At 43.4% G+C, this 14,783-nt stretch overlaps 1 protein-coding gene across 2 annotated transcripts in view; it reads left to right on the top strand.

Moving 5' to 3' along the window:
- Positions 1-3,964: 3,964 nt before the first annotated feature.
- tcerg1b (transcription elongation regulator 1b (CA150)) overlaps positions 3,965-14,783 on the top strand; it is a 30,652-nt gene continuing 19,833 nt past the window's right edge. For both annotated transcript variants that reach the window (XM_061899244.1, XM_061899243.1), the window contains exons 1-5: positions 3,965-4,089; positions 13,013-13,265; positions 13,339-13,491; positions 13,595-13,886; positions 13,961-14,203. In XM_061899244.1, the coding sequence (XP_061755228.1) occupies positions 4,043-4,089; positions 13,013-13,265; positions 13,339-13,491; positions 13,595-13,886; positions 13,961-14,203 (988 nt within the window). In that variant the 5' untranslated portion in view covers positions 3,965-4,042. The remainder of the gene's footprint in view (positions 4,090-13,012; positions 13,266-13,338; positions 13,492-13,594; positions 13,887-13,960; positions 14,204-14,783) is intronic.

Genomic DNA, 14,783 nt, shown 5'->3' with positions numbered 1-14,783 from the left:
TGCGGCTGCTAGACTTTTGACAAGAACAAGAAAGTTTGATCACATTACGCCTGTACTGTATATACCTTTATATACATATATGCATACATATATACCTATACTGTATATACCTTTATATACATATATACATACATATATACCTATACTGTATATACCTTTATATACATATATACATACATATATACCTGTACTGTATATACCTTTATATACATATATACATACATATATACCTATACTGTATATACCTTTATATACATATATACATACATATATACCTATACTGTATATACCTTTATATACATATATACATACATATATACCTATACTGTATATACCTTTATATACATATATACATACATATATACCTGTACTGGCTCACCTGCACTGGCTTCCTGTGCACTTAAGATGTGACTTTAAGGTTTTACTACTTAGGTATAAAATACTACACGGTCTAGCTCCAGCCTATCTTGCCGATTGTATTGTACCATATGTCCCGGCAAGAAATCTGCCTTCAAAGGACTCCGGCTTATTAGTGATTCCTAGAGCCCAAAAAAAGTCTGCGGGCTATAGAGCGTTTTCTATTCAGGCTCCAGTACTCTGGAATGCCTTCCCGGTAACAGTTCGAGATGCTACCTCAGTAGAAGCATTTAAGTTTCACCTTAAAACTCATTTGTATACTCTAGCCTTTAAATAGACCCCCTTTTTAGACCAGTTGATCTGCCGTTTCTTTTCTTTTTTTCCTCTGTCCCACTCTCCCTTGTGGAAGGGGTCCGGTCCGGTGGCCATGGATGAAGTACTGGCTGTCCAGAGTCGGGACCCAGGATGGACCGCTCGCCTGTGTATCGGCCGGGGACTTCTGTGCACTGCTGATCCGCCTCCGCTTGGGATGATTTCCTGCTGGCTCCACTACGGACGGGACTCTCCCTACTGTGTTGGATCCAGTTTGGATTGGACTCTCACGGTTGCGTTGGATCCACTATGGATTGAACTTTCACAGCATCATGTTAGACCCGCTCGACATCCATTGCTTTCGGTCCCCCAGGGCAGGGGTTTTTCAACGTTTTTTGAGCCAAGCCACATTTTTTGCCTTGAAAAAATGCGAAGGCTCACCACCAGCAGAAATCCTTGAAAAACTAAACTCAGTTGACAGTAAAAAGTCGTTATCGCAATTGTTGGATATGACTTTAAACCAGGGGTAGGGAACCTATGGCTCTAGAGCCAGATGTGGCTCTTTTGATGACTGCATCTGGCTCTCGGATAAATCTGAGCTGACATTGCTTAACATGATAAGTAATGAATAATTCCACTTGTAATAAGTGTTGAAAATAATGTTCAAAACATTTTCACGCATTTTTAGTCCATCCATCCGTTTACTACCGCATCTGTTCAAGAAGTTGCGTTAAGAAGTTATTTATTTATTATTGGTTAGTGTGGGGCTTGTCCTCCTGGGGGTTCTTCAGACCACCAAGCACCGACATGAGAGCCCGTTTCAGGGTTACACTACTGTTTTATTTTTCAATAAGTCTCTTAGTTGCTTTTCAGCAATTGTATTTTTCTCTTTCGTTCTCGCTCGCACTCTGGCTCCAGCCCCAACCCCGTCTCTCCTCCTGGCTGCTGCTTATAACAGAGCGACAGGTGATTAGATAACAAGGCCCAGGTGGGCCCTCTACGCAGCTCTCGCTGATTTCGAGGCCGGTCCTGGCACACCCCAGTTTGCGGCAGGCCCGCGGGCCACGCCCCCTCCACAGTTATCTTCAGAATAACAATGTTATTACAAAGAATAAGAGACCTATTACACTCTAGAAATGTTGGTCTTACTTAAAAATGCACACGTTTAGTTGTGTTCAGTGTTAAAAAATATATTATATGGCTCTTTAGGAAATACATTTGAAAATATTTGGCTTTTTGGCTCTCTCAGCCAAAAAGGTTCCCGACCCCTGCTTTAAACCATAACCAAGCATGCATCAATATAGCTCTTTACTCAAAGTAAGTGTACTGTCTTGCTCTCCTATTTTGGTGGCTTTTCCTGTTTTTTGGTATTTTCCTGTAGTAGTTTCATGTCTTCCTTTGAGCGATATTTCCCGCATCTACTTTGTTTTAGCAGTCAAACATTTTTCTGTTGTTTTTATCCTTCTTTGTGGGGACATTGTTTGGATGTACATCCTGGACGCCGTCTTTGCTCCACAGTAAGTCTTTGCTGTCGTCCAGCAATCTGTTTTTGTTTACTTTGTAGCCAGTTCAGTTTAAGTGTTGTTCTGCATAGCCTTCCCTAAGCTTCAATGCCTTTTCATAGGGGCTCTCATCTTTTGTTTATATTTGCTTTAAGCATTAGACACCTTTTTACCTTCACGCTGCCTCCCGCTGTTTCTCGACATCTACAAAGCTATTAGCTACCGGCTGCCACCTACTGGTTTGGAAGAGTATTACACGGTTACGCTGTTGAGTTCTAGACAGTACAGACACTCAACAACAACACATCTTTTGCAGACTATAATTACTGGTTTGCAAATAATATTTTGTAACCCGAATACCGTATTTCCTTGAATTTCCGCAAGGCTTATAGTATGCACCTGCCTTGAATTACTGCCGAGTCAAACTCGCTTCGCAAAACAAACGACACTTCCCCTTTCATCATTTTCAAAATGGAGGAGGCCGATTTCAATACCAGTAATTTGAAATAGCAAGTGAAGAAGATTAAGAGCTATTCAGTAGGATTTAAGGTCCAAGCTTGCATCACACTCAAATTTTTACTGCATGCCTTTGGTAAGTTCCGGAGTGAGAAGAGGTTTTAAGATGATGGGTGCTGGTGAGCGCCTTACATGGCAGCTCCGTCTATCAGTGTGTGAATGTGTGTGTGAATGGGTAAATGTGGAAGTAGTGTCAAAGCGCTTTGAGTACCTTGAAGGTAGAAAAGCGCTATACAAGTACAACCCATTTATCTATTTATAATTAGTGCATGCTTATATTTACCGCATGCCTTTGGTAAGCGCAGGAGTGAGAAGATGTTTTAAATTAATTAGCGCCCCGGCGGCAATTCAAGAAAATACCTTGAATTGCCGGAAAAGGGTGGAATGCCATCTACAGGTTGGGGAGGAGACCCTGCCCCAAGTGGAGGAGTTCAAGTACCTAGTAGTCTTGTTCACGAGTGAGGGAAGAGTGGATCGTGAGATCGACATGCGGATCGGTGCGGCGTCTTCAGTAATGCGGACGTTGTACCGATCCGTTGTGGTGTAGAAGGAGCTGAGCCGGAAGGCAAAGCTCTCAATTTACCGGTCGATCTGCGTTCCCATCCTCACTTATGGTCATGAGCTTTGGGCCGTGTGGTGGGTCTCTCCCTTAGAGATAGGGTGAGAAGCTCTGCCATCAGGGAGGAGCTCAAAGTAAAGCTGTTGGTCCTCCACATCGAGAGGATGCCACCTGAACGCCTCCCGAGGGAGGTGTTTAGGGCACGTCCAACCGGTAGGAGGCCACGGGGAAGACCCAGGACACGTTGGGAAGACTATGTCTCCCGGTTGGCCTGGGAACGCCTCGGATTCCCCCGGGAAGAGCTGGACGAAGTGGCTGGGGAGAGGGAAGTTTGGGCTTCCCTGCTTAGGCTGCTGCCCCCGCGACCCGACCTCGGATAAGCGGAGGATGATGGATGGCACACCAGGCTGTATCTCACGGCACAGTGGTTGAAAAACACTGCGGTCCTCTCCAAGGTTTCTCATAGTCATCATTGTCACATTCACCGGCATCCCCCTGGGGTGAGTTTTCCTTGCCCTTATGTTGGCTCTACCAAGGATGTCGTTGTGGTTTGTGCAGCCCTTTGAGACACTGGTAATTTAAGGCTATATAAATAAACATCGATTTATTGATGAATGAAAAGAGAGACAAAACAAAGACGCCGTGACACGTTTGAGCCAATGTTCAACCGGATAGGACTCCGCCGGCCAATCAGCGCTGCCACCGCACGTGATTGACAGGGTGTTTACCCAATGGAATAACTTGACAAACATTTAGGGGCGTTTCCAGGAAGGGGACGCCTTTACATGATCTTGTAATGGCGGACCAGGCGGAGACTGAAGGAATCGGCTTCAGCGATAACAGGTCAGAAAATTATGAATTTAGTGGGTTTTTTTAGGGAAAACTAGCTCGTTGTTGTATATTAAAAACACTGGCGTCCGGAAACTTACCCACCAGACGTCTCTTGGAGCGAGAGTTGAATAAACAAAGGCACTATTTATGTTTTGTAGCCACGGGAGCTAGTGTGCTTGTAGCTCGCTAGCTAACATCTGCTAGCTGCGCTCCTCACACGCGGTAAAACATCAATAGTCAAATTATTAACTCCAATTTAAGGACATGTTAACATTATTAGAGCCTCCCTGGCCTTATTTTGTGTCCAAGCAGGCTGGACTGCCTCCGTTTGTTAGCCCACGTTCTTCATTATGCTACTCACGTTTGTTAGCAGAGGCTCTTGGTCCTGCAATGTTTTGAATGGGAAGACCTTGCTAAGTGTTAGCCTGCTGGAAATCGGTCCAATTATGCTGATAAATCACTTATTTAATTAAGGCTGCAGCTAACTATTATTTTTTTTATCGATTAATCTTTAAATCTATATATTGATTATTGTTCTGCAATAGTATAAGCATTTCAAAAGTAAAAGTATCGCTTATTTTGCTTTAAAATGTGCAAAAACAAAGATAAACATCCAATACAAAAAAGTGCAAAAAGAAATATTCTGTAATAACAGTGTAAACATCTCAAAAAAAGTAAAAGTATTCCTTATTTTGCTTTAAAATGTGCAAAAACAAAGATAAATATCCAATACAAAAAAGTGCAAAAAGAAATATTCTGTAATAACAGTGTAAACATCTCAAAAAAAGTAAAAGTATTCCTTATTTTGCCTTAAAATGTGCAAAAACAAAGATAAACATCCAATACAAAAAAGTGCAAAACGAATTATTCTGTAACAGGGGTGCCCATTACGTCGATCGCGAGCTACCAGTCGACCACGGAGGGTGTGTCAGTCGATCTCCAGCCAGGCTTTTAAAAAAAAAAATAGACCTAAAAATGAGTGATCATCAATCTTCACCAAGACGTCACTTAAATGACATTCACGGTACCGGAGGGTCTTGTGAGATGACGCTGGCTGCTGCAAGATCATTATTATGAAAATATGACAGAGAGGAAGGCGAGAAACACTTTTTATTTCAACCGACTCTCGCGCCGTACCTTCCGTCAAAACTCTAAAGGCCGACTGCACATTTCCTATCTTCACAATAAAAGCCCTGCTTCATGCTGCCTGCGCTAACTAAATATAGAGTCTCGGAAAACTGGCGTGCACAAGCGATCCCTCAGAAAGCTGGCGTGCACATCACTTGTATTTGACTCTGTATTTAGTTAGCGCAGGCAGCATGAAGCAGGGCTTTTATTGTGAAGATAGGAAATGTGCAGTCGGCCTTTAGAGTTTTGACGGAAGGGACGGCGCGAAAGTCTGTTGAAATAAAAAGTGTTTCTTGCCTTCCTCTGTCATTTTTTCATAATAATGAACTGGCAGCAGCCAGCGTCATCTCACAAGACCCTCGGGTGCCGTGAATGTCAATCAAGCAAGCTACGGAATTTGCCGCCAATGTTTTTCTTGTAAAGTGTACGGAAGCTGGATGAATTAGATGCCAAAAACCAACCACTTTCATGTGGTATTGTACAGAAAGGACAACTTTTGTTCCCCTCCATTTGAAAATGTGGGCGTTATCATCATTACTGTCTGATTCCAATCAATGCAAGTCATCAGAATCAGGTAATACACCAACTTATATTCTTGTCTTCGTGAAAGAAAGACATCTATATGTGTTGGTGCTAGCGGGGTGAATAATATAGCCAAGAGTCAGGATGAATTGCAATTCTGGGTAATTCTCATGTTGCGATTATAATGTGTTAAAGAGCCAATGTTCTCCAGAAATGTGTTTGGTGTGGGTTCACTGAGTGTGGCGCATATTAGTAAGACTGTTAAAGACAAGTTGTTTTATATCACAACCATCAGTGTGATCTGTATGGCTGTGGAACAAGACCCCTGGTTTACACGTAGTAAAAGCAAATATAAACTCCTCCGCCATTTTGGAAATGACGACAGGGGAATCGTCACTCGTGACGTCACGACTTTGACCCGGCGGTAAAAGTAAGCATGCGCTAATAAATTTGGGGAGTGAGTTTGCCCCGGCAGTAATTCAAGGCAGGCGCATATTACATGCCCGGCGGCTATTCAAGGAAATACGGTAAACATCCAATACAAAAAAGTGCAAAACGAAATATTTTGTAACAACAGTGTAAACTAGGGATGCACCGATTAATCAGGAACCGAATATATTCGGCCGAATATGGCAAAAAAAGCCACATTCGGCCTTCGGTGGAATGAGTTAAAAGCAAGGTCGAATAGTGGCGTGTGACGCAAAGACACAATTTTTTGACGCGGTGACGCAATCAAAAAACGTGCAGTGTTAAATTTAAATTGTTTTATACATAGTTAGTTTCCTTCTTTTTATTCTGAAGCTGAAGTACTGTTATTGACAAATCTGTTCTGGCCTTGGATATGTTGTGTACCTGTATAAGTGTATGAGGTTACAAACACACACTTATTGAGATTTAGTGGGGCCTCTGTTTACATTATTAGCCTGTTGTGTAGGCTACCTGTATAAGTGTATGAGGTTACAAGCACACACTTATTGAGATTTACTTGAGCCTTCTGTTTACATTATTAGCCTGTTGTGTAGGCTACCTGTATAAGTGTATGAGGTTACAAGCACACACTTAATTGAGATTTACTTGAGCCTTCTGTTTACATTATTAGCATATCTACTGTGGCTAAGCAGACTTTTGCCAAAAGGACAATAATTCATTTGTTGTGGGTTTATCCACTTTAATGCACTTAATTTTTTGGGGGGAATGCATGTTTTGTTTGAAGGCCTAATATAAATGAAAAACTGTGCTTTTTTTGAAAATCAAAGGCTACTGGAATATTAAAAAATGTCAATATTCAATAAAAATGTACTTTATTTGAAAAACATGTCTAAAAATTTATTCTAGGCTATTTATGCAATATAAAAAAGTTGTGAAAAACTGCATTTATTATTCGGTATTTGGTATTCGGCCTTCGGCCAAGCGCTCAAATTTTATTCGGTTTCGGCTTCGGCCATAAATTTTCATTTCGGTGCATCCCTAGTGTAAACATTTCAATAAAAGTAAAAGTATTGCTTATTTTGCTTTAAAATGTGCAAAAATAAAGATAAACATCCAGCACAAAAAAAGTGTCAATGTAAATATTCTGGAGCACTGTAAACATTAAGTATTGCTGTTAAAATGTGCAAAATAAACATCCGGTCCAACACAGTACACAATAACCAATTCTACTCATTCCAGTGAGTGACTAACAGTTGTAATGAAGAAAGGTTAGCATGTCTACATGCTTTGGGGTGAGGCTGGTTCTTTTCTTGTTTACAATATTCCCAGCAGCTGAAAATAGGCGCTCAGAAGGGGTTGATGTGGCTGGAACTGAGAGGTTACACTGAGCCAGCATTGTCAGATTTGGAAACCTTGCCTGATGTTTTTTCCACCATTGTAATGGGTTTTCATCCTTGGAAATGGGGGATTCTCCGAAATAAGACACTAATTCTTTTCTGACTATTTCAGCATCATTACTGTCATTATTGTCTTCCTCATTGTTGCTGAGTTCATCTGAATCTGAGCCAAGAAGTGTGTCTAGGAACTACACACATTATCTTGTTAAGTTGGTTTAATAACACAACAATGATAGTATGATTAAAGTTAATTGTTCGTTTGTACATAGTATATATAACTGTTAATCCTGTAAAAGGTATTTGCACAACTAATTAACGTTAGCGTTAAAGAGGAGCGCGTTGTAAACACTGAACAGACACGCCAAACGCGCCTCTGAGAGCGAAACGGTGCTTTAGTTTATGAATTTACAACGCAGATACAAATGACACATTCATGTTTTTGTGTAATGATGACAACGTATACTCACGCGGACGATTGACTAGTTGATGGTGACGGCAAGAACGCTGTCGGGTGTTTTCTTTTCAAATGTTCGTTCATAGCCGTTGTGCTGCTATGACACAGTGTGCATACAACAACCTTATTAGGCCCATCCATCCATCCATCCATCCATCATCTTCCACTTATCCGAGGTCGGGTCGCGGGGGCAACAGCCTAAGCAGGGAAACCCAGACTTCCCTCTCCCCAGCCACTTCGTCTAGCTCTTCCCGGGGGATCCCGAGGCGTTCCCAGGCCAGCCGGGAGACATAGTCTTCCCAACGTGTCCTGGGTCTTCCCCGTGGCCTCCTACCGGTTGGACGTGCCCTAAACACCTCCCTAGGGAGGCGTTCGGGTGGCATCCTGACCAGATGCCCGAACCACCTCATCTGGCTCCTCTCGATGTGGAGGAGCAGCGGCTTTACTTTGAGTTCCTCCCGGATGGCAGAGCTTCTCACCCTATCTCTAAGGGAGAGCCCCGCCACACGGCGGATGAAACTCATTTCGGCCGCTTGTACCCGTGATCTTATCCTTTCGGTCATGACCCAAAGCTCATGACCATAGGTGAGGATGGGAACGTAGATCGAAAGGTAAATTGAGAGCTTTGCCTTCCGGCTCAGCTCCTTCTTCACCACTTTATTAGGCCGTTTATCGAAATACTCCCACACTTTTGACGAATTTTGGCGTGCTTTTTTTCCCCCTCGCTTGCACCGCTCACATCGTCTGCTTTGCGCTCCGCCATGACGGTGGTGTGACGTAAATATGCGAAGCGTCGACGCACAAAAACGGCGTCTACGTCATCGATGACGTTGACGCGTCGTTTCAGCCTTATATTTGATAACAAATAAACCCGCTCATAACAAGTAAAGGCTTGCAGGTAAATTGTGACGATTCCGAGAAATAAAAAATAACAACTTTATTGACAAGAACCTCACAGTAAGATGTGTATCACGATACAAGGCGGTAATGCGATATTCAATCCAATCCATCCATCTTCCGCTTATCCGAGGTCGGGTCCCGGGGGCAGCAGCCTAAGCAAGTAAGCCCAGACTTCCCTCTCTCCAGCCACTTCGTCCAGCTCTTCCCGGGGGATCCAGAGGCGTTCCCAAGCCAGATGGGAGACATAGTCTTCCCAACCTTTCCTGTGTAGGGCTGGGTGATATGGCCTTTTTTTAATTTCTTGATATTTGTAGGCTATATCTCCATACACCAGGGGTCGGCAACCCGCGGCTCTTTAACCACTCTGATGTGGCTCAGCCGCATATTTGCCGACCGCCCGGAGAAGTCCGGTAAATTTCCAAGTTTCAGTGTGTCTATCAGGAATCTCCCGGGTTAACATTTTTCGATTTTCACCTAGACATGAACTTTGAGGACATGCCGTGATGACAATGCCTCTAACACCCTTTCTACATGTCATCGCGCCAGGATTTTCACCATGCTATCTGCGTGCCGGCCGGCCGGGTCACATTTTGGATGCAACCTCTATCTGACCGCATACGCTACTGCAAGGCATACTTGTTCAACAGCCATACAGGTCACACTGAGGGTTGTGATATAAACAACTTAAACACCCTTACTAATATGCGCCACACTGTGAACTAGGACTGGGCGATTTATCGATATAAACGATGTATCGCAGGTTTGTCTCTGTGCGATATAGAAAATGATTATATCGTAATATTCGATTATATGTTCTCACACAGTTGCTTTTAGCTGCGTGCATTACATTACTGGCGTTTCTCACTCCTTCTCGTCTCCTTCTCACAGAGACATAAAACAAGCCCGCCTTCTTACATACGTCACATACTGTCGCGCGTCTAGCGTCATAGCTCTCGCCGATCAGAGAGGTACTAGCATGGCTAACGTTAGCTGAGCCAGGTCGAGCTAAAGCGGAGCTTGTGACAATACAAGAGAGAGAGAGTGAAACAAAGCAGGATATTATGACCATACCCATCCATTATTTGTTAAATCAAAACTTTGAAATTTCAAGATATTGTTTATTATAAAAAAACACAGATAATGTTCAAAGCAAAAATAAATACTCTTCCAGAAGGAAGTCAAAAATACTTCTCTCTACAGACCAGCAAATACAATCTAAGAGATGAATGTAAGTTTATTTTACCAAAAGCAAGATTAGTTGTTAAACGTAGATGTTTATCTGTTCTCGGTGTTAATTTGTGGAATTCTGTTGGTAAAGAAATAAAAATGAGTGACTTAGTATTTAATCTCAAAAAGAACATGTCACAATGTATGTTTGTTTGGTTAAATGTTGTATTTAGAAGGTATGTATGTTTATCTATTTACAGAAAAGTGCATGTGTGTAAGTACATATTTTTGTATTATTTGTTAAAGGGCAACTTAAATGTAAATGCTGAATGACTATATTTCTCTTTGTATTACAAAATTATTAGAAAAGGTAACTTAATTGAATGTAAAAAAAATTATGTTGGGCATGTAAGCTTTTTTGCTTCCGCCTGTTTCAGTCATGTTATTCATTTTTGAACCGTGATCCATGTTTGAATATGTTTTTGTTGGACTGGAAATAAACTGAAACTGATCACAAATGAAGAACAATAAATGCCCAAAATAAAGAGCAGGGGATCCATCATCTGGCGGTGGTTTTGGCTTCAAGTGGGAAGATATTCAGCAGACAACAGCAATATGCTGTTCAATGTATATACTATGACGATTAACTTGTGTGATGACTGTATTATGCTGATAGTATATATTTGTACCATGAATTGATTAACGTGGACCCCAGTTGAAAAACTTATCCGGGTGTTACCATTTATTGGTCAATTGTACATAATATGTACTGAACTGTGCGATCTACTAATAAAAGTATCAATCAATCAATGCAAAGTATGCAGCAGAAATGTTACTACAAAAAGTTAGCAACACTATTAATTTGTTCTTTGATTTAAAAAGTCACCCGTGAGAAAATGAAGAGTATTTAATAAATACAGTTTTGGTCAATTGACTTAGTTGTGATTTCCCTCTCTGCATGAAAGTTTAAAAGTAGCATATATGAATGCAGTATGAAGAAGAATGTTTTAATGTAGACACATAGAATCATTACTGCTGTGATTATATGCATCAAGTGTTCATTCAAGGCCAAGGCAAAAATATATATCGGAATGTGGCATAAAAATATTGCGATATTAATAGAAGCCAATATCGCCCAGCCCTAGTCTACATTAAAACATTCTTCTTCATACTGCATTAATATATGCTCATTTTAAACTTTCATGCAGAGAAGGAAATCACAACTAAGTCAATTGACAAAAACTGTATTTAAACTGTATGTATTTAGCACCTCCAAGTCCGAGTCCATGGTTCTCGCCCGGAAAAGGGTGGAATGCCATCTCCGGGTTGGGGAGGAGACCCTGCCCCAAGTGGAGGAGTTCAAGTACCTAGGAGTCTTGTTCACGAGTGGGGGAAGAGTGGATCGTGAGATCGACAGGCGGATCGGTGCGGCGTCTTCAGTAATGCGGACGTTGTACCGATCCGTTGTGGTGAAGAAGGAGCTGAGCCGGAAGGCAAAGCTCTCAATTTACCGGTCGATCTACGTTCCCATCCTCACCTATGAGCTTTGGGTCATGACCGAAAGCATAAGATCACGGGTACAAGCGGCCGAAATGAGATTGGGTCTCTCCCTTAGAGATAGGGTGAGAAGCTCTGCCATCCGGGAGGAACTCAAAGTAAAGCCGCTGCTCCTTCACATGGAGAGGAGCCAGATGAGGTGGTTCGGGCATCTGGTCAGGATGCCACCCGAACGCCTCCCTAGGGAGGTGTTTAGGGCACGTCCAACCGGTAGGAGGCCACGGGGAAGACCCAGGACACGTTGGGAAGACTATGTCTCCCGGCTGGCCTGGGAACGCCTCGGGATCCCCCGGGAAGAGCTAGACGAAGTGGCTGGGTAGAGGGAAGTCTGGGTTTCCCTGCTTAGGCTGTTGCCCCCGCGACCCGACCTCGGATAAGCGGAAGATGATGGATGTATTTATTAAACAGTTATTAGCGGGTGACTTTTCAAATGATGCTACATATTAGCAGTAATGGTACTTCTGGTAGCAAAGCTTGTGCCCCACACTTGACAAATTAAAGTTGTCTATTCAACATCTTCCAGCTTGAAGCCGAACCACCGCCAGACGATGGACCCTCTGCTGTTTTTCTTGGGAATTAATTCTTCCTTCATTTTTTACCAGATTGGATCCTTCTTTCTCACATATTACAACTCGCACGGCTTCGCTAGCATCACAGCTAACGTTACCCATGCTGCTATCTCTCTGCTCGGGAAGGGCGTGTGATGTTGCACGCGTAACGTATGTAAGAAGGTGCGCTTGTTTTAAGTCTCTGTGAGAAGGAGAGACAGGAAAGAGGGAGAGATGCATGCAGTTTAATGCCCGGAGCTAAAAACAACTGTTTTTTATGGAGAAGTGCAGTTAATCATACAACTGAAAATAACCAGATATTAACAGTAAATGAACAAGTAGATTAATAATCATTTTTACAGCTTGTTCTTTATAATTTAGACAAAATAATAGAATGATAAATGACACAATATGTTAATGCATGAGTCAGCAGACCAATTAGGAGCCTTTGTTTGTTTACTTACTAATAAAAGACAAGTTGTCTAGGATGCTCACTATTTTTTTAAGGACAAAATTGTTCTTCGATTGCAATAAGAAATATATGTTTAATGTACCCAAAGATGTTTTGTTAAAATAAAGCCATCAATGCCATTTTTTGTTGTCCCCTTTATTTAGAAAACTATACTGATTTCAAACCGAGAATCGTTTTTAATCAAAAATTGATTCTGAATCAAATCGTGTGGTGCCCAAAGATTCACGGCCATAAATACTTGCTTTGTTTAATGGTTTGTTACCGCACATTTCTTGCATATCAACACGAACTTGACCATTTGATTGTTGATGCTGGGCCGTTCACATTTATGAATGATACCGGTTTGATTCCTGTGTTGCAGAATGGCACAGCAGGCCGTGCACTTTCGCGGCCCTGCGCCTGCCCCCGCGCCCTCTGCAGTGCCTGCTCCTGCTCAGACTCCCGTGTTACGCGGCCCGCCGCCTCTACTTAGGCCGCCGCCGCCTCCTTTTGGTATGATGAGGGGGCCCCCGCCGCCTCGTCCCCCGTTTGCACGTCCACCCTTTGACCCCAACATGCCACCCATCCCACCGCCAGGGGGCATGCCACCCCCTATTGGACCTCCCCACCTGCAGGTGACCACTTCATTCATCAAAGTCAAATAAACATATCCTTATTGAATTAAAACCCCTGTTCTCTTTGTTGCAGAGACCTCCATTTCTTCCCCCTCCTATCGGCAACCTCCCGCCCCCTCCAGGGATGCTCTTTCCCCCTGGTATGCCCCCAGTTTCTGCAGCTGGTAGCCCCGCCATCAAACCTGCTGAGGAGATCTGGGTGGAGAACAAGACGCCTGAGGGCAAGGTAATATTCTAATGCTCTCAGTGCTTCCAATCTTCCTCTCGTACAACACCACCGCACGATTGCAAGTTGCTACATCACTTTGCCCGCCGTCCCTGCTCCACAGGCGTATTACTACAACGCTCGCACCAGACAGTCGGCGTGGACAAAACCAGAAAACGTCAAAATCATCCAGCAGGCTGAGCTCAACCCTCTACTTGTGGCGGGGGCCGCCACTGTAGCAGCGAGCACCGGTGTGGGCGTGGTGCCGGCGGCTGTCACCTCAAGCGGCATCAACACGACAGCTAGCACGGCGGTTGACGCCATGCCCTCTCCCGCCCTTAGCAGCACGCCGTCGTGCACGCTCACCTCCAGTCCTGACACCATCACTACAATGTCCCCCTCCGTGACCAATACAGGTGCGAACACACACACACACACACACACTCACTAAATACTCACACTAAACACATATCTCCCTGTCTCCCTAAAGCCAATATTGTAGCAGACCTCTCCCCCGTCGTCACGGTGACCTCATCGGTTGCCGTGTCCCCAGTCACCGTGGTGACGGTGTCCACGATGCCATCACAGGTCACGGCGGTGCAGACCGTCCCGCTCTTGCCCGCCGCCCTGCCTCACAGTGTGGCTCAGCCCACTGCAACCATCTCTGCCTTTCCCCCTGTCATGGTACCGCCTTTCAGGGTGCCCTTACCGGGCATGCACATCCCCCTGCCAGGTGAGAACACCGTCCAATGGGCTACGAATGGCCTCGTGTGCGCACACATTTACTCGCAAATAGATACAACTTGGAGTCCATAAATACTGGTGTCTTGCACTTAAAAACAAGGTATCTTGGAACCCGCTTAAGACGTTTCCATAAAAGCTGACAACCCACTAATAAGTGCCCACTTTAAGGGGAACTGCAGTTTTTTAAGAATTTTGTATATCATTCACAATCCTTATGTAACGCAAGAAAACGTATGTTTTTCTTTTGTTTATGCATTCTAACTTGTGAATAAATGCCGGAAAAAGTCAACTAACAATAGAGCGAGTGAGAATCGCTCCGTTCCACCTATAAAGCGCTCTAAAAAACATCCAAATAACCTCCATCAATGTTTCATATGCACGCTGTAACTATATACGTAATATAATAACATGTAATATTTACATATTTTGCTCATTTTAAGCATATTAATTTCAGACGCGGGCTTCACGGTGGAAGAGGGGTTATTGCATCTGCCTCACAATACAAAGTTCCTGCAGTCCTGGGTTCAAATCCGGGCCCGGGATCTTTCTGTGTGGAGTTTGCATGTTCT

This window comes from Nerophis ophidion, linkage group LG04 (assembly GCF_033978795.1).
Source record: "Nerophis ophidion isolate RoL-2023_Sa linkage group LG04, RoL_Noph_v1.0, whole genome shotgun sequence".
Taxonomy (NCBI): Eukaryota; Metazoa; Chordata; class Actinopteri; order Syngnathiformes; family Syngnathidae; genus Nerophis; species Nerophis ophidion.
The sequence above is the reverse complement of the archived record's forward strand: the minus strand, read 5'-3'. Positions and strand labels throughout refer to the sequence as shown.